Below are 25,500 nucleotides of genomic sequence, written 5' to 3'. Positions count from 1 at the left end.
ACAGTATGTATAATAATTTGTAAAGAGAATTTGTCATTTATATGTATTATCAATGTATCGAGGTTTTTTATAATAGTATTGGAAAACATTATAAGTAAGTTTTTGACCTTAAGTTATAATGAATTAGTACTTTAAAGAAATTACTATTATATTTTTTTTTATATTTCATAATAAATATTTTTTTAAAAAAAATATATATTATTTATAATTAAATTATTTATAATTTTCATGGAATCAAAAATCATAATTCATTACCTAAACGAAAAATTAAATATATAAAACTAAGAATTGTACGTAACTTTAATTTAGTATATAAAAGTGTGGCTTTAATTCTTCATTTTAAGTAGAGTTTTTTTTTTTATTGGGCAACAGTAGTACTCAATATTTTTTATAAGTGACACCTTATCATTGGTTAGCGATATTATCTAAAAATTATTTTTAAAACTTATATGAAATTCGATACTTAATTATACTAATAGTGGTATGACATCGAAGAAAATAATAGACACAAGTGGTATCTTTTAACAATTTTCTAAAAAGTAAGATTTTTCTTTTTTTGATAAAACAATGTATATGAAACTTTCTAAAATTATACGTAGGTAATTTTAAATCTAATTTTAGATGAAAATTATACAATATTTATTCTTAAGTATGTAATTAAAATAATTTAGCCAGTGTGTGAAAATTGAAAGTTTTTTTATTGAAAAAAATGAGAGAATTGAGAGTCTATCATTGATATTTTATTTTTTAATTTTAATTAGTTTATAAAATAAATAAATAAATGCTAGCTTCACTTAAAATTATATGGCAATGCATAGTTACAAAACAAAAGTATTATATTTTATGATAGTAAATACCATTTTGACTTTGTGTTTTGTAAAAGTTATCAATTAGACCTTTTATTTTGTTAAATGACAAAATGAAACTTATATTTTCCAAAATGTTAAAAATAAGACCTTGAGCTTAATTTTCAACAATTTATTTTTTAATATAAAAAATTTTAAGACAATTTCTAACACGAACAGATACAAAAAATGTAACAAGTTTTGTCATAACATCTCTATATCGGATTATTATTAAGTTTTATTTTGACAAAAAATCAGTTCATGGTCCTATTTGTACAATTTTAGAAAATATAGGGTCTATTTTGTCATTTAACAAAATAGAGGGTCCAATTAGTAACTTTTGCAAAACACAATATTGTTATTTAAGTACTAGTGGTGTCCAGTATTTTTTTTTATAAATAATATTTTATAATTAGTTAGCGATATTACTTAAAAATTATTTTTTTAAGTTAATATAAAATTCGATACTTAATTAAACTAATAGCAGGATAACACCAAAAAGTATTAGGGACCAATAATACTAGCAAAGGGGTGTGCATAAATAGATCCAATCCAATAACAACCGATCGCCAAACATTGAATATCCAATTGTGATCGGATCGGATTGGATGTTATTTTTGAATATCCAATTGGATCGGATCAGATGTTGGATGGAGTGTCTAAAAATCCAATACATCCAACATCCAATTAAACTAATTAGTATTTTCATTTACTTTGGATGAGTAATTAGATTTTAGGGTAAATAGTGGCATAAGTACCTAAAGTTTTATGTTTGTAAGCGGCATAAACCCAATGTTTATTTTTAGCGGCTTAAGTATCCAATGTTTGCAAAACTGTAATTTTTCTCTAATTTTGTCAGTACATACTTTGATATTGTCTTAAACAATGCACATATAAGGCCTAAATTTTTTATCATTGGGTCTAGATAGAAATATATAGTATCGGTTACTTCCAACTATTCTTTTAATAAATTCAAAATAGAGTCTGTACTGACAAAACTGGAAGAAAATTACAATTTTACAAACAATGGGTACTTATGCCACTAAAAATAAACATTGGGTTTATGCCGCTTACAAACATAAAATTTTGGGTACTTATGCCGCTATTTACCCTAAATTTTATAATGTTATACGTAAAATATATATGTATACATAAAATTAACATTAAAATTTTACTCTTTTTTTCTTGAATTGCATGGATCCAGTCTAATCCAGTACATATTAGACCTAAAATATTGGATGGATCCAATCCGATCCAAAAATACTAGTCTATTGAATAAATTCAAATCGAACTAATAAATATATATATTTATATGAAATATATCCAATGGATAGAACCGATCCAATCTAACATCCAATGGATGTTGGATCGATTGGATGGCTGAAATCAATTGGATCGGATCGGATGATAAAATCTAACATCTAATATATAATTGGATCAAATCTAAATGGACCTAAAAACATTTGATATGATCCAACGAAATATCCCTACTAGCAATTATCTAATGATAGCTACATTATATGTATATATATCCAGTCTAATCCAGTACATATTAGACCTAAAATATTGGATGGATCTAATCTGATTCAAAAATACTAGTCTATTGAATAAATTCAAATCGAACTAATAAATATATATATATATGAAATATATCCAATGGATAGAACCGATCCAATCCAACATCCAATGGATGTTGGATCGATTGGATGACTAAAATCAATTGGATCGGATCGGATAATAAAATCTAATATCCAATATATAATTGGATCAAATCTAAATGGACCTAAAAACATTTGATATGATCCACCGAAATATCCCTACTAGCAATTATCTAATGATAGCTACATTATATGTATATATATAGAAATGTCTATATGGATGTCTATGTCAAGAAATTTCCATATATATTAATGCATTACATATTGTATGAAGTGATGTAATGGTCAGTACATCACTTAACAATTTTCATAAAAAAATATAATTGACATAACAGTAATTGAAGAATATATTTTTTTTTTTGATAGTGAGAATAAAATAACTTTAATACCTTTATATATTTAATTTACTAAATTAATAAAGAGATATTTTTGTCTGCAGATTTTATTACATTTTCACAAAAATATATAAAATAATTTTGATTCTAATATTCTTTCTAATAATAAAATAACTATTATTAATCAATTTTTATTACCATTTTTTTTTATTTTATTGTATTGTATTATTATAATAGAAGAAAAGAAGACACATTGATTTGATTTGACGCTGCACAAACAAGTGGGATATTATTTATCAAATATAGTTTAGAATTTGGATACCATCACTATAAATGTGTGATTGTGAATTGAAAAGTACAAGTGTTTCATCAAAAAGTAATTTAATATGTTATGGAGAAAATAGAGATTCATTCAAACCATATTTTCTTTTAGGCTACTTAGTAATTTTTTTCCTTGAATTTTGATATGTACTAAATCGTATCCTCCGAACTTTTTTGGCCGTTTGAAATTCTCCGAGATTGTTAAATTTAAAAACTTTTATCTAATTTCATTTAATTTTACTGTTTCAGTGATTGTTTCTGTACTAAACCATGCTCCGCAGACTTTGATATCTACTAAATCATGTCCCTCAAACTCTGATATGTACTAAATCATGCCCCTTAAACTTTCATCCATGTTAGAATTTTTTAACTAAACTTAGACAAAAAAGTCCTTAAATCTAACAATCTCAATAGTTTAGGGGGAATTTTTAACGGCCAAAAAAGTTCAGGAGGCATGATTTGGTACATGTCAAAGTTCGGGGAAAAAATTACTAATTAGCCTTTCTTTTAACTATTTTGTGGAAAACAAATAAATAATATTTTTATTTTATAAACTTTTGATATTATTTGATCATGCCCCTAAAATATATAATTTGTTAAAATTCATTGAATGACATGATTTTTTATGATTTCTTGTTAAGCAATTTACTTCTGAATATCTTAAGATTCTAGTTCTAACGGCCTAAATCTTTGAATTTCAATTTTGTACTTAATTCTTTTTTTTTTTAAGTTTTTGTTAAATTGTCTACTTTCAAATTTTTTTGAGGTTCCAGTATTAATGACCTAAACATTTAGATTTTGCCAAATTTACTTTAACCTGTTAACTTTTCAATAGAAAATTTTATAAAGTTAATTTACTCGTGGTTTCCCGAAGTTTCGACTCCAAAATTTTGGACCTCTTAGACTTCTATTTTTTAATTTCCCTTTTGAAATTTTCATATCTTAATTTTCTCAAAACTTGAACTTCTTTTAATTTTTAACTTGAGCTACTTATAATTTATTAATCTGAGCATAATTTTTAATTGTGAGATTATAGATAATTTATTTTTAATTTTTATTAAATAAAAAGTAAGTTAGATAATTTATTAATTATTTTCAATTGATTTCTAAATTAATCAAAATGATTTAATAATTATTCAACAATAAAAAATAAATATAATCATCATAGTTACATTTAATGTAACAACCCTCTCCATATTTTAACAACATTAAATATATCAAAATAATAATAATATAATAATAAATAGGAGAACTTTAAAAAAAAAATTTATGTTTTATTTATAATTTTATAATTTAAAATTTTTAATTACGGAAATACACTGTTCAATAAAAAAATAAAAAAACAACTAAAAAACAATGAGAAATCAACCTCACAATAATTATAAATAAACTATATAATGAGAATAAACTCATGACAATTATAAATAAACTATAAAATAATAAAAAAACAATTTATTATTTTTATTAAAGATGTGATTTTGTAAATAAAAAAAAAACTTAGAGAAAATAATTTTTTTCAATGTTTATGTATTTTTGTAATTTTTTTTTAAATTTTTCGTCTATGTAGTTTTTTCGGCTCATAAACATACGAGATTAGTTGAAAAATACCTCTTTTTTGTATCTATTAATTAAAAATATCATCATATTATATTTTATTAAAATATACCTATTTTTTTTGAGTGAGTTGCTCAATATACTCTCACTCTCTACTTAAATCTAGCATATAATTTACATTAACATAAGAGGTCTAATGGAGATATCATCCATAAAAATATGTATATTTAAAAAAATATGAAAATGAAAGTAAAAATTAAAATGAGTAAAATAAAATAAATATACAATGTAATTTCCTCTAAATGAATGTTTTGGATTGAGCACTACTACTAGTTGCAAATAATACACACTTGGAGTTTACAAGAATATTCAAAACTGTTTTACATATTTTGAGTCAACAAGAATTTTCATAATCCATGTTATTCATAGATTGGTTATTTTTCTTGAATGAATTTATTATAAACTTATGTGTATAATGTATCAAACCGTTGTTGAGTGTTGTCTTAATGTCTTATTTGTAAATATTTCACAATTCAATTTTTTTAATACAATTTTGATAGTTTTTCAACAGGTTTTTATGACACATATTTCGAAATTTGTTATGGAATTATGGTTCTTACTACAATCAATTTCTTAAACAACATTAGATTACAATTTAACAAAAAAAAAGTATCATAAATAAAGAATAGAGTGATAAGCCAAAGAAGAAAGAAGCCAACAACCAATTAAAAGGAGCTTATTCCTTGTTCAACACTTTGGGAACTTTAATGTATGGATCTTCAAAATTTGGAACTGCACCAATTATGGCTTCCCTGTTAAGAACAAGCCATTTCACCCATAAATATATAATAAAAAGAAGAAAAAAAAAATTAAGGCCAAAGCCTTATAATTTTGTACTCTAACACAGCATAAATTCACAATAAAGACTAGAACACCTTCTTCATTACCTGTTCTCAAATGTTTCGGGAATATCATCGCGCAAATTGTCACCCTCAGTATCTGCAAATCATTCACAACATAACCAATTTTACTTCAAATGCTTGTAATGAAACCATACCATAAAAATTTAACACTTTGAAAGCTGCCCATTACTAGCTACATTCAAAACTTGACATCATTTTCAGTAGAACAAGGCTAAGGAATTACCACACAAATTAAGATGCCTAATTAATTTCCAGCCAAACAAGTTCAAAAATCCATACAAAGTAGGCTTTATATTAAGGAACAAGAGAGAGTTGAATAAGAACCTGCTCTAATTGCAGGCTCAACACTATGAAGATCAACAGCTTGAAGTTGTCCAAACCTGTCAGTCACCAAACCATTCATTCCATAATTCACACACAAATTATAAACCCCAGTAAGCTATATAACTTGATACTCCAAAGAAGATTCATACCAATCCACTACTTGACGAATTTTGGGACCAAAGTCTTCTACCTGATAAGGGAAATGCAGATTTTGAATTGGTTTGTGAACTAGAATAACAAATCTCTTCAGATGAATAAAAACCAAACATACCTCTTGAGGAGTGAGGGAAATTCTGGCTGTTTGAGCCAAACGCGAGACATCTGGAGGTTCAAGGGAGGACCCACTCGTCGGAGTTGAGCAGTTTCTTCTGACCAAATCCAAATTGTTCTTCTTAGGAAGAAGAAGAGCTTTTCCATTAAATGGGAGGCTCAGAACTTTGATTCCCTTGCCAAAAACTACAGCTCTGCTCCCCATATTTCCTCTGCCTCACTTTCCCGAGTCTTTACTCTGCGTTGGTACACAATATTTTATCTCTAAATAACTAACCAGTCTCTCTAGGAACATTTCTATACTGTCAAGAAAATGAAGTTCAGATTTACACTGTAAATTTGCAAAATCACTTTTCAGTCATAACTCAAATGTTCAAACTTTTAAGCAACTTGCTCATAATACTGAGACTGGTGCTATAATCTTGGAACCATTTTCTAGTAAGGAACATTTCTAAACTGTCAAGAAAATCAAGTTCAGATTTACACTGTAAATTTGCAAAATCACTTTTCAGTCATAACTCAAATGTTCAAACTTTTAAGCAACTTGCTCATAATACTGAGACTGGTGCTATAATCTTGGAACCATTTTCTATTAAGGAACATTTCTAAACTGTCAAGAAAATCAAGTTCAGATTTACACTGTAAATTTGCAAAATCACTTTTCAGTCGTAACTCAAATGTTCATACTGTTTAGCAAACTCCTTATAATACTAAGACTGGTGCTATAATCCTGGAACAATTTTCCCTTAAGGAACATTTCTATACTGTCAAGAATATGAAACTCAGATTTACACTGTAAATTTCCAAATTCATCTTTTCAATCATAATTCAAATGTTCAAATTATTTAGCAACCTGCTCATAATACTGAGACTGGTGCTATAATCTTGGAACCATTTTAAGGAATATTTCTATACTGTCAAGAAAATGAAATTAAGATTTACACTGTAAATTTCCAAATTCACTTTTCAGTCATAACTCAAAATAAAACTAGAGAATTTATGAAATTCAGATTCTTGGAAAAAAAAATCATGTATTTATGAGAAAAATTCTTGGAAAATACCTACTGCAAGCTTCTCCAGTGGACCGCGGTGGCGGAATATAGCACCGGCGGCTATGGCGGTGGCTGTTGAGACCTGAGAGAGAGAGAGAGAGAGAGAGAGAGAGAGGATGAGATTAGAGAATTGAAAATGTGAAATCATGTGATGATATTAGGTTGGGCTTGGGCTTGAACTTGGGCCTAGAATATAGAATAGGCAGCCCAAACATGTGAATTTTCAGGGCAATAATATACAAAACATTTTGAAATATATACCAATAATATACAAAACTTTTTGAAATATACGATGAGTGAAGCTTTTTCCTTTCTAGGCATTTTAAACACTGAGCAAATAGTCAATACCATACTTGTTACAAGTACAAATAAGTCATATGAAGCCTTAAACAAACTACCCAAAGTTGTTTATAAGTCTAATATTTTGTATTTATTTGTTCTAGTTCTTTTCCATAATCATCAATTTTTGTCTAATTTGTTAAGTTAAACCTTTTAGTTGGTCTCAATCAAACCAATTTTTACCAAACTTAGATGTTCCTCTAAATATTCTCTAACAACACAAAAAATTATAATTTTTTTTTTTAAAAGAAATGCAATAAAAAGTAGTTGAACTTATGAATTTCAAGTCTAAATATAACAAGTATAATGCTAACACAAGGTAAAAGATATGCCATTATAATTTGAATTCCTCAACTCTAGAACTATTATTAAATCAGCATATATACACAAAGCCACATTCTTCTCATACAAATTAAAGCAAACAAGTCCATGAATGAATGCATCACTAAAAAGATGATCAATATTTTGATGCTCAATGCAAGCTCCACTCAAGTTAGGGGATAGAGCTTTTAACCAAATTCAACTTATTCCTTCATTTTAATAATCCTTGACCTTCTGTGATCATTGGTAGCAGCATTGCATAAGCTATGCTAGAGGTATAAAGATACTTTCTTTTCGATTCAATTTTCGAAACCAACTAAACAAGGATTCTTCATTTCAAATTCAAGGGAGTTCAGAATCTTATGAACCTCTACCTTAAATGGAAAAAAATGGTCACCAGCAACAAAAGTTGTTACCTTATTTCTTAGTTCAATCCAACTACAACCAGGCATTTTCTTTACTCCTTTGTCTAGCATTGCCTGCCTAACTATCTCAGCTTCATTCCATTGCCCACTACCACAATACAAATTTGATAGCATCACATAGCTAATTTCTTTATGAGGATCTAAGTCCTTCAAAGCTTTTCCCAAGTATGTCCCTAATGTAATGTGTTGATGTGCAGAGCATGCTCCCAGAAGCGCCTCACACGAGCTTAACTCGGTTGAAACTGTGGTGGCGAATTCTTTTGCTTCTTCTATATAACCACCTCTACCAAGCATGTCTACAATGCATGCTACATGATCCATTTCAGGGGAAAGTTTATAAACTGATTTCATAGTTTCATAAAACTCCTGACTTTCCTCTATGAGACCCGAATGGCTGCAAGTCATCAATAAGCCAATGAAGGTCACTTTATCTGGTTTTAGTCCAGTTGCAACCATTTCTCTATATAGCTTTAGAGCGCGGCTAGGTTTTCCGTGTAAACCAAATGCAAACAACATGGCATTCCAAGAAACCAGATCTTTATCTCGAATCTCGCAAAATGCTAGATTAGCACCTTCTAAATCCCCACATTTAGCATACATGTTTACTAAGCCATTGCCAACATAGACATAGCCATGGAATCCATTACGAAATATGCATCCATGAATCACTCTACCATGCTCTAACACTGCAAAGCTGGAACAAGCATGAAGCACAGCTCCAATTGCATAATCATCTGGCTTGAAACCATTTCTCATCATCTCAACAAAAAAGCTAATAGCCTGTTCACCATCGCCGTTTCTTGCATACCCCGAGATCATAGATGTCCACGAAACAATATTCTTCTCAGGAGCTTGATGAAATGCGAGAAAAGCGTCTTTGGTTTCACCCAATTTCATATTTGCATCAATTATGGCATTCCATGACACTTGACTTAACTTTCCACTAGAATCAAAAACCTTCATAGCATCACTTCTACAACCTAACTCAGCATAGAAACTCAAAAGCGAGTTCCTTGTCTCCACTGCTGAACTCCAACCGCTTTTAATGATAAAGCTATGTACCATGAATCCATACAAACATAATGATATTGATTCTGTACAAGCACTCATAAGAGAGCTAAAAGTCCATTGATCCGGCCGCCAACATGAACTCTCCAACATATCTTTCAACAATGCCAAACAACGTTCAACCTCCCCATTTCGTGCATAACCCGCTATCATTATGTTCCAAGCTATCCCCACTCTCCTTGGCATAGCTAAGAACACTTTATACGCGATGTCAAACTGAAAAGACTTGGTATGCGCAAACAAGAGCGAACACCAAGATGTATCGTTCTTGATACTCATTTCATCAAATACACTGGCAGCACTTGAAGGACTCAGACACTTCCCATACATATCAATCATCGCATTATTGATAGGCACATAAGATTGGTAACCCAAAACAAGTACCAAAGCATGAAGTTTAGTCCCATATTGTAGTTTGCAAGCACCAGAACCAGCACAAGCACTGAAAGTGGAAGTGAAAGTGAAGTGATCAGGCTTGGTGTTCATAATTCTCATTCTCCAGAAAAGAGAAAGAGCTTCTTGATGAAGACCCATTAGAGAATAGCCAGCAAGCATGGCATTCCAAGCGATGGAGTCTCTGTGTGACATTTTATCAAACAGTTTTCGAGCATTATTGATTTGACCCGACTTCGAATAGGCCACTATCTTAGATGTAATTTGAATTATTTCTGACTGCATATCGTTCCATTTTCAGAATTCAAAGATGCCCATTTTCCTGGTTTAGCTAATATGTTTGGCGGCGAGGAAGCTGGAAGTAGAAACAGAGGTTTTGGAGGGACTAGGATGAGTCAGTTCACGAAGGCAAGGCTCCAACGAGCTATAAACGACTTCGAATTGGACCGATTATGAAAAACAGTTAGATTAGAACAGAGACATAGGCAGCTTCAAACCACTTTATTGTGATTGGTATTTAGGTGGCGTTTTTATTTTTTAAATTTTGTTAAAAAAAAAATTACTTAACATTTTTTAGGAATTACTTTATATATTAATTTTTAATTTTTAAAAAAATTTACGATTTAAGTTTTTTTTTTTGAAAATGAAATATCAACTTCATTGAAATTTAGCATTCATCATACATAAGAGCTAGAAGCTCATCAGGAAAATCAATCCTATAAATGCTACGATCAGAGAAAAATCGGGATCGCCTAGCAACAAAGTGGGCAACACGATTTGCTGATCGTCTTACAAAACGAATACTAACATTATTTAAAGCTGACAATAAACTCTTACAATCTCTAATAACCAAACCAAAAGTAGAGGACATAATTTGATTACTAAAGATTGCTTGCACCGTTACCATACTATCAGTTTCCATGTCAACTTTATTACATCCTTTGTCCTTCAACCAACTTAGAGCTTCTTTGATGCCAAGAGCTTCAACCACCTCAGCTGGGTAGTTTCCTCCCTGATATGTGGCTCGGAGATCAACAATGTGGCCCGTCGAATCTCGATTTACGATTTAAGTTACTCTGATGAGTTGCTATAAAAATTTTAATTGCGATTTAAGTTGCTCAATTAATTGCTATAATAATTTTTGTATAGAATTTCATAAAAATGTAAAAAAAAAAAAAATAAATAAATAAATAACTACTTTATTTTTTAATTTGAAAAATAAAAAAAATATATTTTGTAATTAATTTTATTTTTTAATTTTAAAAATAAAAACTATAAATTGTGATTTTTTTTACCATTTATTAAATAAAAATATTATGACAATAATTTATTTTTAGAAGAATCATTTCATACATTAATTTTAAATTACTCTATTAGTGCTATGTAGTATCATTCAGATTCAACTCACATCTATGTTTAATGACCCTAACTTACAATCAATTTCAATTAGTGTTATCATACCTAAATTGTTACCCTGTTAGTAATATATCTTGTGCTTGTGTTAATTACCAATCAAATTAGAATACTGATTTGAATTTTATTTTTAAAAGCAATCTACTAAACAATAATTTTATGTTTTCCAATCTTAAAGATGGATTCAAAATCAGCCCCTTAATTGATTAAAACTAATTTTAAATTGTAGCTGATATTGAATATCAAACTTTATAATTAAATCTTCTTCAAAATAAGACAATTTCAATTTTATAACAAATTTAATTTCAACCTTACTGAACAATTTTACATATATCTTCATACTCAACAGCTTTAAGTACTCTACCATCGTACACACCCTTCTCTATCTGCACCTTAGCACAAAACTTATCAGTATCCACAGCTAACAGCCTCGCATTCGATCCACGGTATGCGCCATTCACAACCCTAATAAGTCCTCCAATTTGTGGAATCACTGTCTCTAGCTCTTCCTGATCAATTCTCAACACATGTTTGCTATCAAGCATTTCAATTTCACCAACATATTTATCAATGATTTTTCTTACAACCCCTTTTTGCTTATAATACCCTTTCTCAGCTAAGGCTTTACTCATAACCTTAACAATGATTCCTTCACATAACCAATAATCCTTTCTGTTAATCTTTTCCTTCTTCTTCTCCTCCTCCCTCATCAGTTCTTCTAATGCTGATTTCGTCGAGCTGCTCCCATCAGCTTTTCTCTTCTCGCCCTTGTTACCCTTTTCGCTCTCCAACTCATCAAACACCATTTTCGAGCTCTCTGCCTTCTCCTTGCTTACAATCTTCGACGAGGATGATCCCAGCGCGAAACCAATCTTAACCCCGCTCTCCAATTTCAGTTCCTTTTTTGGCTGAAGCTCCTGAGACTGATCCAAGACATTTGCCATAGGCATTAATTGCTCAGCCCTTTCAATCTGTTTCTTTATCTCCCTCTCTTGTTTCTCTTCCTCCACCAAATCTGCTTTAATCCTTTTGTTCTTCAACTTCTCCTTGAAAAGGGTCTCTGAATCTCTATCAATATAAGTCATAAACCAACCCTTGGCCGTTTCCTCGACCTTGCACTTCCCAGTTCGGCCCAAGTACTTGACAAAATCCGTGAGCGTAGCCCACTCGGTGGAATTCATATGAACGTGGTGCCTGTCGTTGATGTACTCATTGTAAACTACTGTGGCGGCCACACGGCTAAACCGGTGGCTGCGCTTCATGTGCTCGAGAAAAGTACTCTCGAACTCTTCAGAGTACCCATCGATAATTCGAGTAGGGTTTTGGCCGAAGACCTGCATCTGGCGTTGGTGGCCCTCGCTCATACAATGGCACTTGAACCCATTCTCATCCCGACATTGCTTCTGACACATCTGGCAGTACCATCGCAGCTTCTGAAGGCCTTTGGCTTTGATTCGGTTGGCAATTGCTTTAGGCGTCAGAAAATCATTCTTCCCCATCAGAATTCACTTTGCTCTGAATAAGATATAATTTGATATGATCGGTTCAATTAGCTTAAAATATATTCAAATACAATCAGAGTATAATTGAATCTGAATCAGAAACCCTAATTAATTGGAATATCAAGCTTTATGAACAAACTTAGCCAACCCATCTATTAGGTGAAATTTCTTTAAGCAAGAATTTTCAAAGGGCAATATATTCATAAATAAGCAGTAGTTTGTTAATGATTTCTAGACTTAGCTAATCAACATCACTTCATTTGTTTTGGCTTAAACTTTTCAAGTTTCATTATGTTTCAATGGTTATTGATTTTGTTCTATATCAAAATTTAAAGGCCATATTTACTTCAAATCAAGATTTTTTCGGTAAGACTAAACAAACAATTTTGATAAATTTAATCACTGAACACATTCACGACTACATTATGGAATGTCTATGACCAAAAACAAAATCAATGGGGAAATTTAGGGCAGACCAAAATTCTTGGAACATACCTACTGTAAGCTTCTCCGGTGGACCGTGATGGCGGAAGATGGCGCCGGCGGGATGGTGTGGTCCGCTTTCTATAGGCGTTGGCTCGTGTGCGAGTATGGCTATGGTGGTGCGGTGGTGGCTTTTGAGAGATCTGAGACTCGGAGAGAGGTTGAGATTCGAGAATGTGATGATGTTAGGTTTGGGCTGGGCTTGGGCTTCAGACATAGGCACTAGACTTAGGCAGCCCAAATGAATGTTTCTAGAACTTTTACATGTATGCCAAAAATAAATAGAGGAAATTGTACTCTATACCCTCTTTATATTGTCCTCTTTTATTTTTACCTTCTTTTTTAAAATCTATCATTTTTACCTCTTTTTTTAAACATTGTACCAATTTTGCCCCTGTCACTTCAAGATACTCTCCATGTGATTCTCTTATGTAAGAATATTTTGGGTACAATACATATAAAAAGAGGTATATTTCAAATAAATATAAAATTAGAGGTAAATTTGATTAATTGATGAATAAAAGAGGCATTTTTCAACTTACCCCCCAAAAATATACAATAAGTGAAGCTCTCTCCTTTTTTTTTGGCTACTTAGTAATTTTGTCCCTGAATTTTTACATGTACTAAATCATGTTTTTCGAATTTTTTTGGCCGTTAAAAATTCCCCCTGAACTATTAAGATTGTTAAATTTAAGGACTTTTGTCTAATTTTAGTAAAAAAAATTCTAATATGGATGAAAGTTCAAGAGGCATGATTTACTAGTAGTACATATCAAAGTTTGAGGGGCATAATTTGGTAGATATCAAAGTCTGGGGAGCATATTTTAACATATAAACAATCACTAAAACAATAAAATTGAATGAAATTAGACAAAAGTCTTTAAATCTAACAATATCAATAATTTAGAGGAATTTTTAATGGCCAAAAAAATTCAGGAGTATAATTTGATATATATCAAAATTTGAAAGGAAAAATTGCTAATTAGTTTTTTTTTTTTTTTTATCTAGAGATTTAGGACTCGTTTGGAACGCCGTATTAGGTCGTATATAATATTGAATTGGATTATATATCATATTTTTATGTAAAACTATATGTGGTATTAACTATACATCATATTTTTATAGTATTATATAAAAATATTGTATAAAATACAATTCAATATAATACAATACAATACGACCTAATACGGCGTTCCAAACGAGCCCTTAAAGATTTCGAGCAAATAGTCATACCAAACTTGTTACATGTTAAAATATAACTGTCATATGAAGCCTAAACAACTACCCAAAGTTAATCTAATTCGTAACTTAATAACTATCCTCCTAAAACATTGGAATCTCTACTCAGTCGACAAGTGTTGTTAAAGATTACTTATTACTTAAGCATAAATTTGTCTAATTTATTAAGTTGAACCTTTTAGTTGGTCTCAATTAGATAATCCTCTAAATATTCTCTAAGACAAAAGACTATAATTAAAAAAAAAATGCAATAAAAATAAAAATATCTATTGGAGCAACTAAACAACTCTGTATATCAATTGTTCTTAGACCATAACTTAGAGGCGTGAAACGAAAGAAGTAAATAAAATACCCCTCTTTGACATTTCATCAAAAATATCTCAAACTCATTGGTCATACACCAATAATGAAAACATAGAATTATAATCCATTGAGGAAAAGAAAAAGGATTATCATGAATAATAGTCAAAGAAGCAATAATGAACTACAAAGCTTTACCAAACAAAAAAGATATTTTTGTAAATATTATTTTGGACTTTATGTTTTATAAAAGTTATAGATTGGACTTTCTGTTTTGTTAAATGATAAAATGAATCATGTATTTTTTAAAATAGTACAAATAGAATCCTGAACTGATTTTTTGTCAAGATAAAACTTAATAATAATTTGGCCTAGAAGTGTTGTGACAAAATTGGTTAAATTTTTTGCATCTATTCGTATTAGGAATTGTCTTCAAGTTGGTTATATTAAAAAAAAAATTAAAAATTGAGCTTACGGTCCTATTTGTATCAATTTAAAAAATACAGGATATATTTTATCATTTAACAAAACAGATGATCTAACTGTAACTTTTACAAAATACAAAGTCCAAAATAGTATTTACCAACCAAAAAAAAATAGATTCATAATTGTGGAAAGTCTTTGTTATGTGAGTTTGAGTTAAAGAGAGTAGACTTAGAGAGAATATAAAAATATTGGAGGAGACTAAGATTACTACTATTTTAATTTAAAAAATAAGACTTATTTAGAAAACACACCCATTGGTTATGAAAATTTAATTTATTAAACATGGGCTAAGTTTGACATTCACATTCCCAACAAGCCTAAATCTCATACTAAATGCTCTATAACAATCTGATCGTGATATAGATTCAAGAACATTTACAATGCAAATTAGCCTATGAGAAAATGTTGTTAGTAAGAAAGAAATTGAGAGAAAAGTAGCCCAAGCATTTGTCACAAGAAATAAAGATGATAAATACTAATTATTTGAGACAATAAAAAATTATTAGAGGGTGCTTGTGTGTAGGATCTTGAGATCGAATCCCAACATGTGTAATCCAAACCAATAATAATACTAAAAAAAAAATTACACCCATCAAACAAAATGATTAAAACCTAACGGGCTCTTTTACAAAAGAAAAATATTAAAAGATATTAGCAGTGTTTAGCACCTTCTTATGTGTCAATATCATTATTAGTCAAATTAAGTAACAAGTCCCATATCGTAAGACAACATGTCTAAAAGTGGTAGCCACCACTAATACTCAATAGCAATACTATTTACAAAATATGCTACATTTTCTGAAGAGAAATGCTAAAAGGCACCAGTGATGCCTAACACCTTCCTACGTGTCAATATCGCTATTGGTTTAACTAAGTTATGGGTCCTATAACTTTTAGGGAGTATCGCTAACCAATCGCAATGCAACATGTTGAGAAGTTACTAGATACCACTGGTGCCTAATAGCAATGCTGATTCTGAACCTTAAATCTCATCCACTAACATTAACCACATTTATTTTTGAACATTAAAATTAATCACATTCATTCACGGTTAATATTGTTTTTTTTTTAAAGGGCAAAAAGAAAAGAAAATGATTTGTTATCCCAAGTCTCAAAATAGATTTGCAAGTCTACTCATAAAATTGAAAAGGTTGAAAGGACTAATATGTAATTCCATTATTTATTTTTCTATGTTTAGCTGTGTCTTTGAAATTGAATGCATTTACTCTAAATCATTATTAATCATTAAAATCTAATGGTGTAATCTGAAATCTGATACATGTGAATTTAAATCTCATGACTAAATATTCCATAATTATCTTCCATTTTAAGATTCAATTTCAACGGAAGAAAACATACGAAATTTCCCAGAACATCACCTTTGCTTTTCCAACCTCTTTCCTTGATTTCTCCGACATTTTTAAATCACCCAAAATAAAATATAAAAATCCATTTTTTTTTATTTAATTTGATTTGTTGTTTGTGGTCTTAAAGAAGGAAGAGTCTCTTCTACTGTTTCTTTCTTCTTCTCTTTCATCTCTTTTGGGGTGATTTTTAAGGCTAACATCCATTCAATGTGAGTTTTTCTTTATTTTTTTTTTCTTGGGATTTGATTCAATCTTGGTGGGCTTTGGCTGCAATTAATGAATTTTCAAGTTAGAATCTTTGGTTTGTTTTTTTTTTTTCCTACAATGGAAAGAAATGGATTGTGATTTTGGGTTGTATTTGTTTATTGTTATTATATATATTTTGGATCTAAAAGTTGGTTCTTGTTGAATTTGATGCAGTTTGGTTCAAACCAGAGATATCTCTTTGTGAAGTTAAGACTATTTTAATTGAATTTGAATAAGAAAAGTAGGCATTAATGGAGTTAGCAAATGGGGGGTCAATCCATGGAAGAGAAACAGAAGAAGACATGGATAGAGAGACCTCAGCAGACACTCCATTGAGAGAGCCTTCTCCTCTATACCATTCTCATTATGCTGGTACTGTTAGACAGAGAGCTTATATATTTGATGGTTCAGGAAATTTTTACAATAAAGAATGGGATCTTGCTGAAGGGAGAGGTGAAGAGTTTTGTTGGTACCATGTTGAGCTTCCAAAAGGGAGTCAGAAACTCTCTCAATCTGCTCAGTATCTCATTGGTGTTCTTTGCCCACCATTGAAACTCCAAGACATTCTTTCACTCATTAGCAATGGACCCTTTTGTGGACATGTTGATGGAGCTCTTGTGTTTAGAGTTAACTCACCTGGTCCTGCTTCTAGTGATTTTACCTTTAGGATTGCTGCTAGGATTACTGAGAATTCGGTTATTACTGTTTCGTTGGGGCGTGTTCCTAGATTGGGATTTTCTAGGATGGGCCAGTCTTTGCTCTCTGAGATTCCTAGTGTGGAGAGTCCAACTTATTATAGAGGTCAGCAAAAGGAAGGGAGTGGAACAGTGATAAGAGAGCATGTTCTTGAGTTCTTGTTGACTATGAATCATTCTGAAGAGGCTGACAATCCTGTCCCCAAATCTGTCTCAAATCTTGTGGTTCATATCATTGACACTCATGTGGATCAACTTCAAGATATGGTGACTAAACTTGAGATTGATTTAGATGCTGTTGAGCTTGAGTTGGATAAAGGTACTTTAACACTGGTACACATAATTTTTTAAGCTCTTTAACTGCAAATATCTCACTATAATTAATATGTTAGGAAGGTGATAATCATTTAAGGAGGGCTACATTTGCAAATTTAATCTTCATAATGTGTACAATGGCAGTTGGTTAGAACTTTAGATCAAAATATCTTCTGGTATATCTTCATATAAGTCCTGATATAAATGACTTGGCTTTGTTAAAACTTGTTCATCCTTCCAACCATTATTATCAAAATAGAAACTACTTTAAATGAAACCAAAGGAAGAAATGTTGACAGAAAGTTGGAATTCTGATATAGTAGACCTTAAAGTCCTTATGGAAAGCTAGTCCTTCTACTTGACTCATTCTCATTCTTTCATTAAATTAACCAAATAAAATGAATAAGAATGAGTTATATGACAGTATGTGTTTGTGCTTGACATTGTTGACAATGCTGGAAAACTTGATTGAATATGAAAATGGGCTGTTATGTATTTTTGAAAAACTTGATTAGAAAGAAATGTTTTGCTATCATCATTGACTCGAACTGAATTCTGTTGGATTTCCTTGGAATCAAAGTAAGCAAAGTTTTCTTGTAATTTCAGGTGGTTTTGCTCTAAAGAAACAAATGCTAGATGATAGAAGATTCCCCAAAATGCATCTTAATCTGCAGCGCCTTCTGCAGGTAATTCTTAGGCCTTGTATCATTTCAATGGCTGGATATGTAAGAACAGTCATGAGTGATTCTGAATAGCATAATAATCGGTGTATTGGTAGCCAAATGATGCTTTTAATTCTACTTTCTCAGGTAATTGCACATGGAGAGCAAGTATTTCCCCGAGTCAAAGAAAAATCTACATCGAAACGTTGGTTTTGCAGTGAAGACATTGTTGCCCTTGAAGAGTTAATTGGACGGTTAAGGAGACTAAAGGAAAATGTAGGATTCATAGCCAATCGTGTTACTGCTCTTCAGGCCGGTCTAGATAGCTGGCAAGCCGAGCAAATCAACAGAAAGCTCTATTATCTTTCATTCCTCTCAATAATTTTCCTTCCATTGTCTGTCATTACAGGAGGTATTATTAGTGTTTTAGTTAGTAGAATTCTGTTCCATTTCAAGCTGAGGTTTTTGACACCAGCCCACTTTCTTCGGTTACTTTTTTGCAGTGTTTGGCATGAATGTTGGAGGTGTTCCATGGACTGGACAGAGAGATCCTAGAATTAAAGATGGTTTTCGTAATGTAATGATACTCTGTGTAGCTATGCTATTTCTTGTTCTTCTTTGCTTCATTTTCCCATATCTTTATTCCCGAATAGCTGCATGGAGTAGGAGTAGGGCCATGAAGAAAAGTTGGTCTCTAAATAGAAGATCATTCCTCAAAAGAACCATTGGTGGTAGCGGTGTATCTCAGGAAAGAGGCGGTTACCTTAGGCTTTGATTAACAGTTGAAAATTTCATATTTTATCATGGTATGTTCATTCTCTTCTGTTCCTCATATTGTCATATAGTCATAATACAAATGTTTATCATCTCTTTCTTTACTTTCCCAGGAACTTTTCCGAAATTTCAACAGATTAGTTTGATTAAACGAACGCCAGTGGATGGTAACTCGTTCAATGGAACCGTTGATTTTTTCCCTCTAAACTAGAACACCCTTTGTCTGAATTTGATAAAGCAATGGGGGGTTTTAATTTGAGGTGAGCCAATTCTTTCACCGAATTTGTCTCGAATAAGAATAGCTCAATTCCTTTTCATTTTTAGAAATCTTCTTGTAACTTTGTACAGTTCTTAAATTTTGAGTTGTATTCTGTTCTGTCCTCCAAGTGCTGTGAAATACTAGAGTCCAGTTGTTAAGGTGTACCATCAATTCATTTGTAGTACAAATTTGTATATTTTGAAAGATCAACACAAAGCATAATGTTTTCTTTCCTTTTCTTTTTCATTATTATTAGATGAAACTTCAACTTCAACTTCAACCCCTTAACTAATGTATCTTGTGGACTAACATTGAAGACTTCAGAGAAATGTGCACACACTATTCATTTCAAACGTTCCATTAAAAGGCATCTAAGTTAAAAGATTAGGATACAAAAGATAGGCAAATTTAAACAACTAAATCAGGGGCAAGCCCGACCACCACACCCGAGTCTCATCTAAATGTAACACTCGTTTTGCAGTATTCACCGTATACCCCATCTGCACGCAGCAAGAAAGCCCATAGAGTAGAGCTTTGGCTTCGGCAACTCGGTAGGAAAACCTCAAGAGGGAAAAGAGTGTCCAATAAAATAGATTAAAAAATATCATCCTAAAAGACATCATAGATACAATTAGGGTAGTCAGGCCAGCTTGGCCAAAGAGTGTGCAACACTATTAGCCATCTTAAGACAAAATTTAAAAGAGTTAATAGTAAAATTATTTTAATTTTTACTTTTATTTTTATATTCTTTAAGATATACTTATTTTTGTAGATAATTTTGCTATTATATTCGGGTTAATATAAATTATGTAGTAAGTGTATATTGCTCTTACATTTTAATGAAATATAATATTAGATAATATTTTATTAATAAAAATATATATATATATTAGAGCATCTCCAATGGTAAAAAATTAAGAGATGGTTGCTTAGGTGGACAGATGAAGTAGCAAAATATTGAGATGATATACCATTGGAGGGAAAATAATGCTATTTTAGGAATATGTGTGAATGATATACAGTAGCATTGATGTTATCATTATTTTTTGAGTAATTTGCGGCATAAATACCTAAGTTTAACTTTCAGTTGCAAATAAATACCTAAGTTTAATTTTAGGCGGTAATAATACCTAAATTATATTTCTAGAACTCTGTAGGTACCTAACCGTTAAATATTAATCCATTAAATCTATGTGTCATTTTCTTATTAGTATATTTGAACTAATTTTTTTAAAATAATAAAAATTCAATGTCTTGAACTAGTTAGGGATTGCCACGTGACAATTTTATTTAACTATGTACCTACAGAAGTTTCAAAATTTAATGACTTGGACCAAGCCATATGACAATTTACTTAACTATGTACTTAACCATCTGAGCATTACTATTAGGCACCAGTAGTGTTTAGCACCTTCTCGACATGTCGCGTTGCGATTAGCTAGCGATATTCCCTAAAAGTTATTATATTAAATTATATGGGACCGATACTTTGTTGGACCAATAGTGATATTGACACATAGGATGGTGCTAGACATCACTAGTGCCCTTTAGCATTTCTCTAACCATCTTAAATAACCTAAAATAAAATATTAAAGGATGCTGGAGATGGTGTCAGTCAACTTATCCCCTAGCTTACCCTTAAAACTGGTGCCCACGCTGTCTTATCTTTGGTGGTCGGTTTTTCAATTAATAGTCCATCAGAGTTGTGAAATGTTAGTTAGTTAGTTACCTATTGTACACGTGTCAAGATAGTAGGCTCTAGTTCGGTATGTTAGGTAAGTTAGTTAATAACTAACTCTTAGCTATTCCTTAAGACATGTATATAAATGTCTAACTAGTGCTAATTCATTGTTGTAACATTCATACACACTCAAATCAATACAATTCAGTATTACTGAAACTTATCTTGTGTTCAAATGGCCAATCGGCTAATGCTCTTGTGAGTTCATCTTGAGTGTTTGAGAGAGATCAATGCAAGGCTTTGCACCACAAGAGTTTCTGGGAAATGGGCAAAAAGGTGCATCCACAACAAAACAATAATGATCTCAGTCAGTATATCATTTACACTAAAACAAAGTAAGATATTGTTTTTTAAAAAAGTAAATCAACAGTTGCTATAAAATCCTACTACTACTACTTCTATCAACACACACACAAACAATTCGATTAACTAATAACAATGGCTTTCTCATTTTATTTCCTTCTGTTCACCAATCTTTTCTTCTCCAATATTATTACTCCCTCCATAGCCAAACCACCAGTCTTCAAACCCCAAGCTGTGCTTATCCCAGTAATCAAAGATGCTTCCACCAAACAATACATAGCAAAAATAAACCAAAGAACACCTCTAGTCCCACTCAAACTCACCATAGATCTCGGAGGTGATATCCTTATGATCAGCTGCCAAAAGGGCTATGTCTCTTCAACCTACAAGCCATCAAGATGCGGCTCTGCGACGTGCAATCGCGCTGGCCAAATCTCGACGAGCTGTAATGATTGTGTAAAGGGACCAAAACCAGGCTGCAACAACAACACCTGCAGTGTCTCCCCTTACAACCCTTTCACCCTTAGAAGCACTGGTGGTGAATTAGCACAAGACATCATAGCAATCCATTCCACAAATGGACACAATGTAGGGACTAAGGTATTCATCCAAAACATTGTTTTCTGCTGTGGCAACACCTAGTTAGTCCCACATTGTTAATAAGTTACTTCTCTCATTGCCAATTGATTTTGAGATGGAACCTCATTCATTTTTATCCCAAACTCTAACATGGTATCAGAGCCACTTAAAGCTGTTTGTAATCTGTTGTGAGCCAAAGTGTTACCGGTCCAAACAGATAAGTCTCCCCTTTAACACATTGCTAATGTGTGGATATAAATTGTGATATAATGTTGTTGACTTGTCTCCTGACTATTTCATTGGAGTAAAGTCGATCAAGATCAACAACAAGGCTCTTAAGTTAAACACAACGTTGTTTTCCATTAGTGCAAAAGATGGAACAGGTGGAACAAAGATTAGTACTTCTCAGCCTTATACAACATTGGAAACTTCCATATACAAAGCTGTTGTTGGTGAATTTAGCAAAGCATTGGCTGAAGTTCCAAGAGTGAAGGCTGTGGCGCCATTCAGCCTTTGTTTTAACTCGACAAGCATCGGTATCACCCGAACAGGGCCTGCAGTCCCTCAGATTGATTTGGTGTTGCAGAACAACAATGTGTGGACAATTTTTGGTGCCAACTCGATGGTTAAGGTTAGAAATGGTGTGTTGTGTCTTGGATTTGTTGATGGTGGTAAACTTTACTTCCAAGATTTTGATATTCCATACTCTCCCACTGCTATTATAATTGGAGGACATCAAATTGAGGACAATCTTCTTGAGTTTGATTTAGTTGCTTCAAGGCTTGGTTTCACCTCATCTCTTCTTTTTAGCCAAACATCTTGTTCATTTAAATTTAACTTTACTTCTAATAATGCTTATGTTGAGTAAGTACTTTTGAATCAAGCCTCATTGGTTATAGTTTTCATAATCTGAAATTTGGTCCATTAAATTTTCTTTTTCTCCACTACACTTGACTTTCTAGTCTCTAGTTTTATAAGATGGAACTACTATCTTGTTTTAGCTATGTAAATTTTCATTTGATTAATACCGCAAATGAAAATGTATGCATGACTTCTACCATATGTTGTATGTTGTGTGGAAGGTAAAAAATAAATAAATGATTGATGTTTGTTCACTTGCTGTTAACGCTAATTTTTGTTGACCAATAAAAGAGCTTAAATTTAATAAATATATTTCCAGAATTATGAGAAATATTAAACAAGAAGACTTTTACGTAATTTTGAAGTTAATTCTTCATAATTCATAAGTCTATTTTATTATTGGGATTTGATGAATTTAGAGAGTACAAATATAATGTTTTGTATATTCACTTAGGATTCAAAATTTGGTCGTCTCTTAATTTGGGAATTCTTCCCCTATTTATAAGTGTTTGGGGGTGACAATTATTTGCTACTAATCTTATCTTTATAACTGTTCATGAAACATAAATAATCTCTACGTTTCATATTTACAGCACATAGATAAAAGAAAAATAATTGCTATAAACTGCTTTTGTCTTTATCCAAAACAGTTCTGTTGACTAAATTTCATCGTGACGTGGTATTGCATCCTACTCTATGCTTCGCAGTATACACTGTAAAGAAAATGACTTTGACGAACTCTCTTTGACCTTCTTCTCACGTTAGTCGCTTATAACGAAGCCTTTATATAATCTTTATAGAGACTTATGATAAGCTTTTCAAATTGTATCTCTTGTGCTCCTTAGGCTAGAGAGCTTTTATATTAGCTCGTCTATCACATGAATCATCTTGTCTCGCTCTATGCCTCCCAAGATGAACTTGTATTGTTAGTTGTTTATCTCGCTGGTTTTACAAAATGATAGTTGATATTTATGACTCGTTGTAATGCCCTACTAGATTATGTGTGTTATCGTGATTTTATATTAATTGTGCAATCCGTTGTTAATCAACGGGTTTCTTAAAAATCGTGATTATTAAAATTTTATTTAATTACTAATAAATTGAAAAAGCCCATACAAAATTAAATAAATTAAATAAAGTAGACCTAAAAAAAATTTTAATAACAATTACACTCCCAATGAAAATTTTGGGTCCATCAATGCTATTATCTATTCTTTATGTAGTATAAAAGTTGATGTTTATAATAGGATTTTTTTTTTTTTTTTGGCTAGAAGATGTTTATAATAGGATTTACTATACAGAGCTTAAGGGGTAAAACAAAAGACCTTTAATGGTTTTTTAATTGTAATGGGAATAAATTTTTGGTGTTAAATCATTGGTTGATCAATATATTTCTTATTCATCCAAAAAAAAATTACTAATTTAAATTTAAATTAGTATCTTTATTTGAATTTAAATTTGTAATTTTGTATCATATTTAAATTTGAATGATGATATATTTTTCAAAATTTACATTTAAATTCTATCATATTTTTTAAATTTAATTTTTTTAAAAATAACTGTATAAGTTTTAACTGAAAAATAATAAAAAGTTGTTAAACCTATATCATGTGTACGTCCATTTCAAAAAAATATACATATCATCATAATTTCAAAGTCTCCAATGCCATATCAATCGATAATATTAAACTTCTTGTCTTAAATATATTATTATTATTATTATTATTATTAATGAAATTAAGAAAAAAAAAACTAAAGAAAACAATATATATAAAAATAAAAAACATAAAATTCTTGTATTAACATCATAATAATAATAATAATAAAATGGGGTTTTTTCATTAGTGTACAACAAAAACAATTATATTACAAAAAATGTGCAAAAAAACACAAATTTAAAAATGTACACATTTGAAAATATATTTACAAAAATTCATACATATTTTTAATAAAATTATAATAGATATATTAATGATTCAACTTTCTATATTTAGATTTGTATAACTATTTTTTATGACTAATTGATATGGTATTAATGAGTAAGCCTACTAATTAACAAAATTTATCTATTAATAATTAAAAAACATAATAAGATTCTAATTATAAACAATAATATTTAAAATATACAGATGTAATATTTTAAATATAAGATAAAAAAATAATTAACGATTAAAAATAATAAACAGTTTTAAATTAATAATAAAAAGTGAAAAAAATACATTAAAAAAATAAACAAAAACAACCCATCAAGTTTAACAAAAACATATATAAATTAAAAAAAAAATACTAAAAACAAATAAACAGTATTAAAAAAATATTACAACACGATACACAACAAAACATAATAAAAAAACCACAAAACAACAAAAGAAAAAAAAACAACTAACAAAGATAAAAATACCAAAGAAAAGACATTTATAGATGGAGCATGAATAATTCTTCCACCA

At 30.7% G+C, this 25,500-nt stretch overlaps 5 protein-coding genes across 9 annotated transcripts; 2 read left to right on the top strand and 3 right to left on the bottom strand.

The window, feature by feature from the left end:
- Positions 1 to 5,285: 5,285 nt before the first annotated feature.
- LOC115718643 (glutamyl-tRNA(Gln) amidotransferase subunit C, chloroplastic/mitochondrial) lies at positions 5,286 to 6,435 on the bottom strand. The gene is made up of 5 exons (XM_030647463.2): positions 6,232 to 6,435; positions 6,110 to 6,150; positions 5,961 to 6,016; positions 5,661 to 5,712; positions 5,286 to 5,525 (listed from the first exon to the last, which is right to left on the bottom strand). Exons 1-5 carry the CDS (start codon positions 6,433 to 6,435, stop codon positions 5,450 to 5,452), a joined length of 429 nt encoding a protein of 142 aa, XP_030503323.2. The 3' UTR covers positions 5,286 to 5,449.
- On the bottom strand, positions 6,329 to 10,355 carry LOC115718640 (pentatricopeptide repeat-containing protein At2g36980, mitochondrial). 3 transcript variants are annotated; one of them, XM_061109924.1, is made up of 3 exons: positions 8,359 to 10,348; positions 7,292 to 7,364; positions 6,329 to 6,468 (listed from the first exon to the last, which is right to left on the bottom strand). In XM_061109924.1, the coding sequence occupies exons 1-3, from the start codon at positions 10,111 to 10,113 to the stop codon at positions 6,464 to 6,466; spliced, it is 1,833 nt and encodes a 610-aa protein (XP_060965907.1). In that variant the 5' UTR covers positions 10,114 to 10,348; the 3' UTR covers positions 6,329 to 6,463. The 3 variants fall into 3 exon arrangements, with proteins under 3 accessions (XP_060965907.1, XP_060965906.1, XP_060965908.1); XM_061109923.1 differs by having other exon boundaries at positions 6,331 to 6,468; positions 7,296 to 7,364; positions 8,359 to 10,351; XM_061109925.1 differs by having other exon boundaries at positions 6,399 to 6,532; positions 8,359 to 10,355.
- Positions 10,356 to 11,471: 1,116 nt separating this feature from the next.
- On the bottom strand, positions 11,472 to 13,419 carry LOC115718642 (KIN17-like protein). 2 transcript variants are annotated; one of them, XM_061109926.1, is made up of 2 exons: positions 13,239 to 13,419; positions 11,472 to 12,756 (listed from the first exon to the last, which is right to left on the bottom strand). In XM_061109926.1, the coding sequence occupies exon 2, from the start codon at positions 12,738 to 12,740 to the stop codon at positions 11,553 to 11,555; it is 1,188 nt and encodes a 395-aa protein (XP_060965909.1). In that variant the 5' UTR covers positions 12,741 to 12,756; positions 13,239 to 13,419; the 3' UTR covers positions 11,472 to 11,552. The 2 variants fall into 2 exon arrangements, with proteins under 2 accessions (XP_060965909.1, XP_030503321.2); XM_030647461.2 differs by having other exon boundaries at positions 11,472 to 12,770; positions 13,239 to 13,412.
- A 3,047-nt stretch (positions 13,420 to 16,466) lies between these two features.
- LOC115721116 (uncharacterized) lies at positions 16,467 to 19,878 on the top strand. 2 transcript variants are annotated; one of them, XR_009686062.1, is made up of 6 exons: positions 16,467 to 16,827; positions 17,039 to 17,878; positions 18,481 to 18,560; positions 18,684 to 18,948; positions 19,040 to 19,570; positions 19,826 to 19,878. XR_009686062.1 is itself a non-coding variant. In XM_030650361.2 (6 exons), exons 2-5 carry the CDS (start codon positions 17,116 to 17,118, stop codon positions 19,309 to 19,311), a joined length of 1,380 nt encoding a protein of 459 aa, XP_030506221.1. In that variant the 5' UTR covers positions 16,467 to 16,827; positions 17,039 to 17,115; the 3' UTR covers positions 19,312 to 19,342; positions 19,424 to 19,802. The 2 variants fall into 2 exon arrangements, 1 of the variants encoding a protein (XP_030506221.1); XM_030650361.2 differs by lacking the exon at positions 19,826 to 19,878 and having other exon boundaries at positions 19,040 to 19,342; positions 19,424 to 19,802.
- A 1,599-nt stretch (positions 19,879 to 21,477) lies between these two features.
- On the top strand, positions 21,478 to 23,192 carry LOC115719793 (probable aspartic proteinase GIP2). Its single transcript, XM_061109080.1, has 2 exons — positions 21,478 to 22,254; positions 22,460 to 23,192. Exons 1-2 carry the CDS (start codon positions 21,749 to 21,751, stop codon positions 23,058 to 23,060), a joined length of 1,107 nt encoding a protein of 368 aa, XP_060965063.1. The 5' UTR covers positions 21,478 to 21,748; the 3' UTR covers positions 23,061 to 23,192.
- Positions 23,193 to 25,500: the final 2,308 nt, after the last annotated feature.

Source organism: Cannabis sativa, chromosome 2, assembly GCF_029168945.1.
Source record: "Cannabis sativa cultivar Pink pepper isolate KNU-18-1 chromosome 2, ASM2916894v1, whole genome shotgun sequence".
Lineage (NCBI taxonomy): Eukaryota > Viridiplantae > Streptophyta > Magnoliopsida > Rosales > Cannabaceae > Cannabis > Cannabis sativa.
The sequence above is the reverse complement of the archived record's forward strand: the minus strand, read 5'-3'. Positions and strand labels throughout refer to the sequence as shown.

Bases quoted from the DNA above. Each gene is read 5' to 3' on its own strand.
- LOC115718643 (XM_030647463.2), bottom strand. From the start codon at position 6,435: ATGGGGAGCAGAGCTGTAGTTTTTGGCAAGGGAATCAAAGTTCTGAGC. The intron at 6,017-6,109 runs GTATGAATCTTC...GGTGACTGACAG, and splicing joins ATTCGTCAAGTAGTGGATTG to GTTTGGACAACTTCAAGCTG. The intron at 5,526-5,660 runs GTAATGAAGAAG...TGTTCTTAACAG, and splicing joins CCCGAAACATTTGAGAACAG to GGAAGCCATAATTGGTGCAG.
- LOC115719793 (XM_061109080.1), top strand. From the start codon at position 21,749: ATGGCTTTCTCATTTTATTTCCTTCTGTTCACCAATCTTTTCTTCTCC. The intron at 22,255-22,459 runs GTTAGTCCCACA...TAAATTGTGATA, and splicing joins TTCTGCTGTGGCAACACCTA to TAATGTTGTTGACTTGTCTC.
- LOC115718642 (XM_061109926.1), bottom strand. From the start codon at position 12,740: ATGGGGAAGAATGATTTTCTGACGCCTAAAGCAATTGCCAACCGAATC.
- LOC115718640 (XM_061109923.1), bottom strand. From the start codon at position 10,113: ATGCAGTCAGAAATAATTCAAATTACATCTAAGATAGTGGCCTATTCG. The intron at 7,365-8,358 runs GTAACAACTTTT...TCTCTCTCTCAG, and splicing joins GGATTGAACTAAGAAATAAG to GTCTCAACAGCCACCGCCAT. The intron at 6,469-7,295 runs GTAGGTATTTTC...GTACCAACGCAG, and splicing joins GTCCACTGGAGAAGCTTGCA to AGTAAAGACTCGGGAAAGTG.
- LOC115721116 (XM_030650361.2), top strand. From the start codon at position 17,116: ATGGAGTTAGCAAATGGGGGGTCAATCCATGGAAGAGAAACAGAAGAA. The intron at 18,561-18,683 runs GTAATTCTTAGG...CTACTTTCTCAG, and splicing joins ATCTGCAGCGCCTTCTGCAG to GTAATTGCACATGGAGAGCA. The intron at 18,949-19,039 runs GTATTATTAGTG...ACTTTTTTGCAG, and splicing joins ATTGTCTGTCATTACAGGAG to TGTTTGGCATGAATGTTGGA.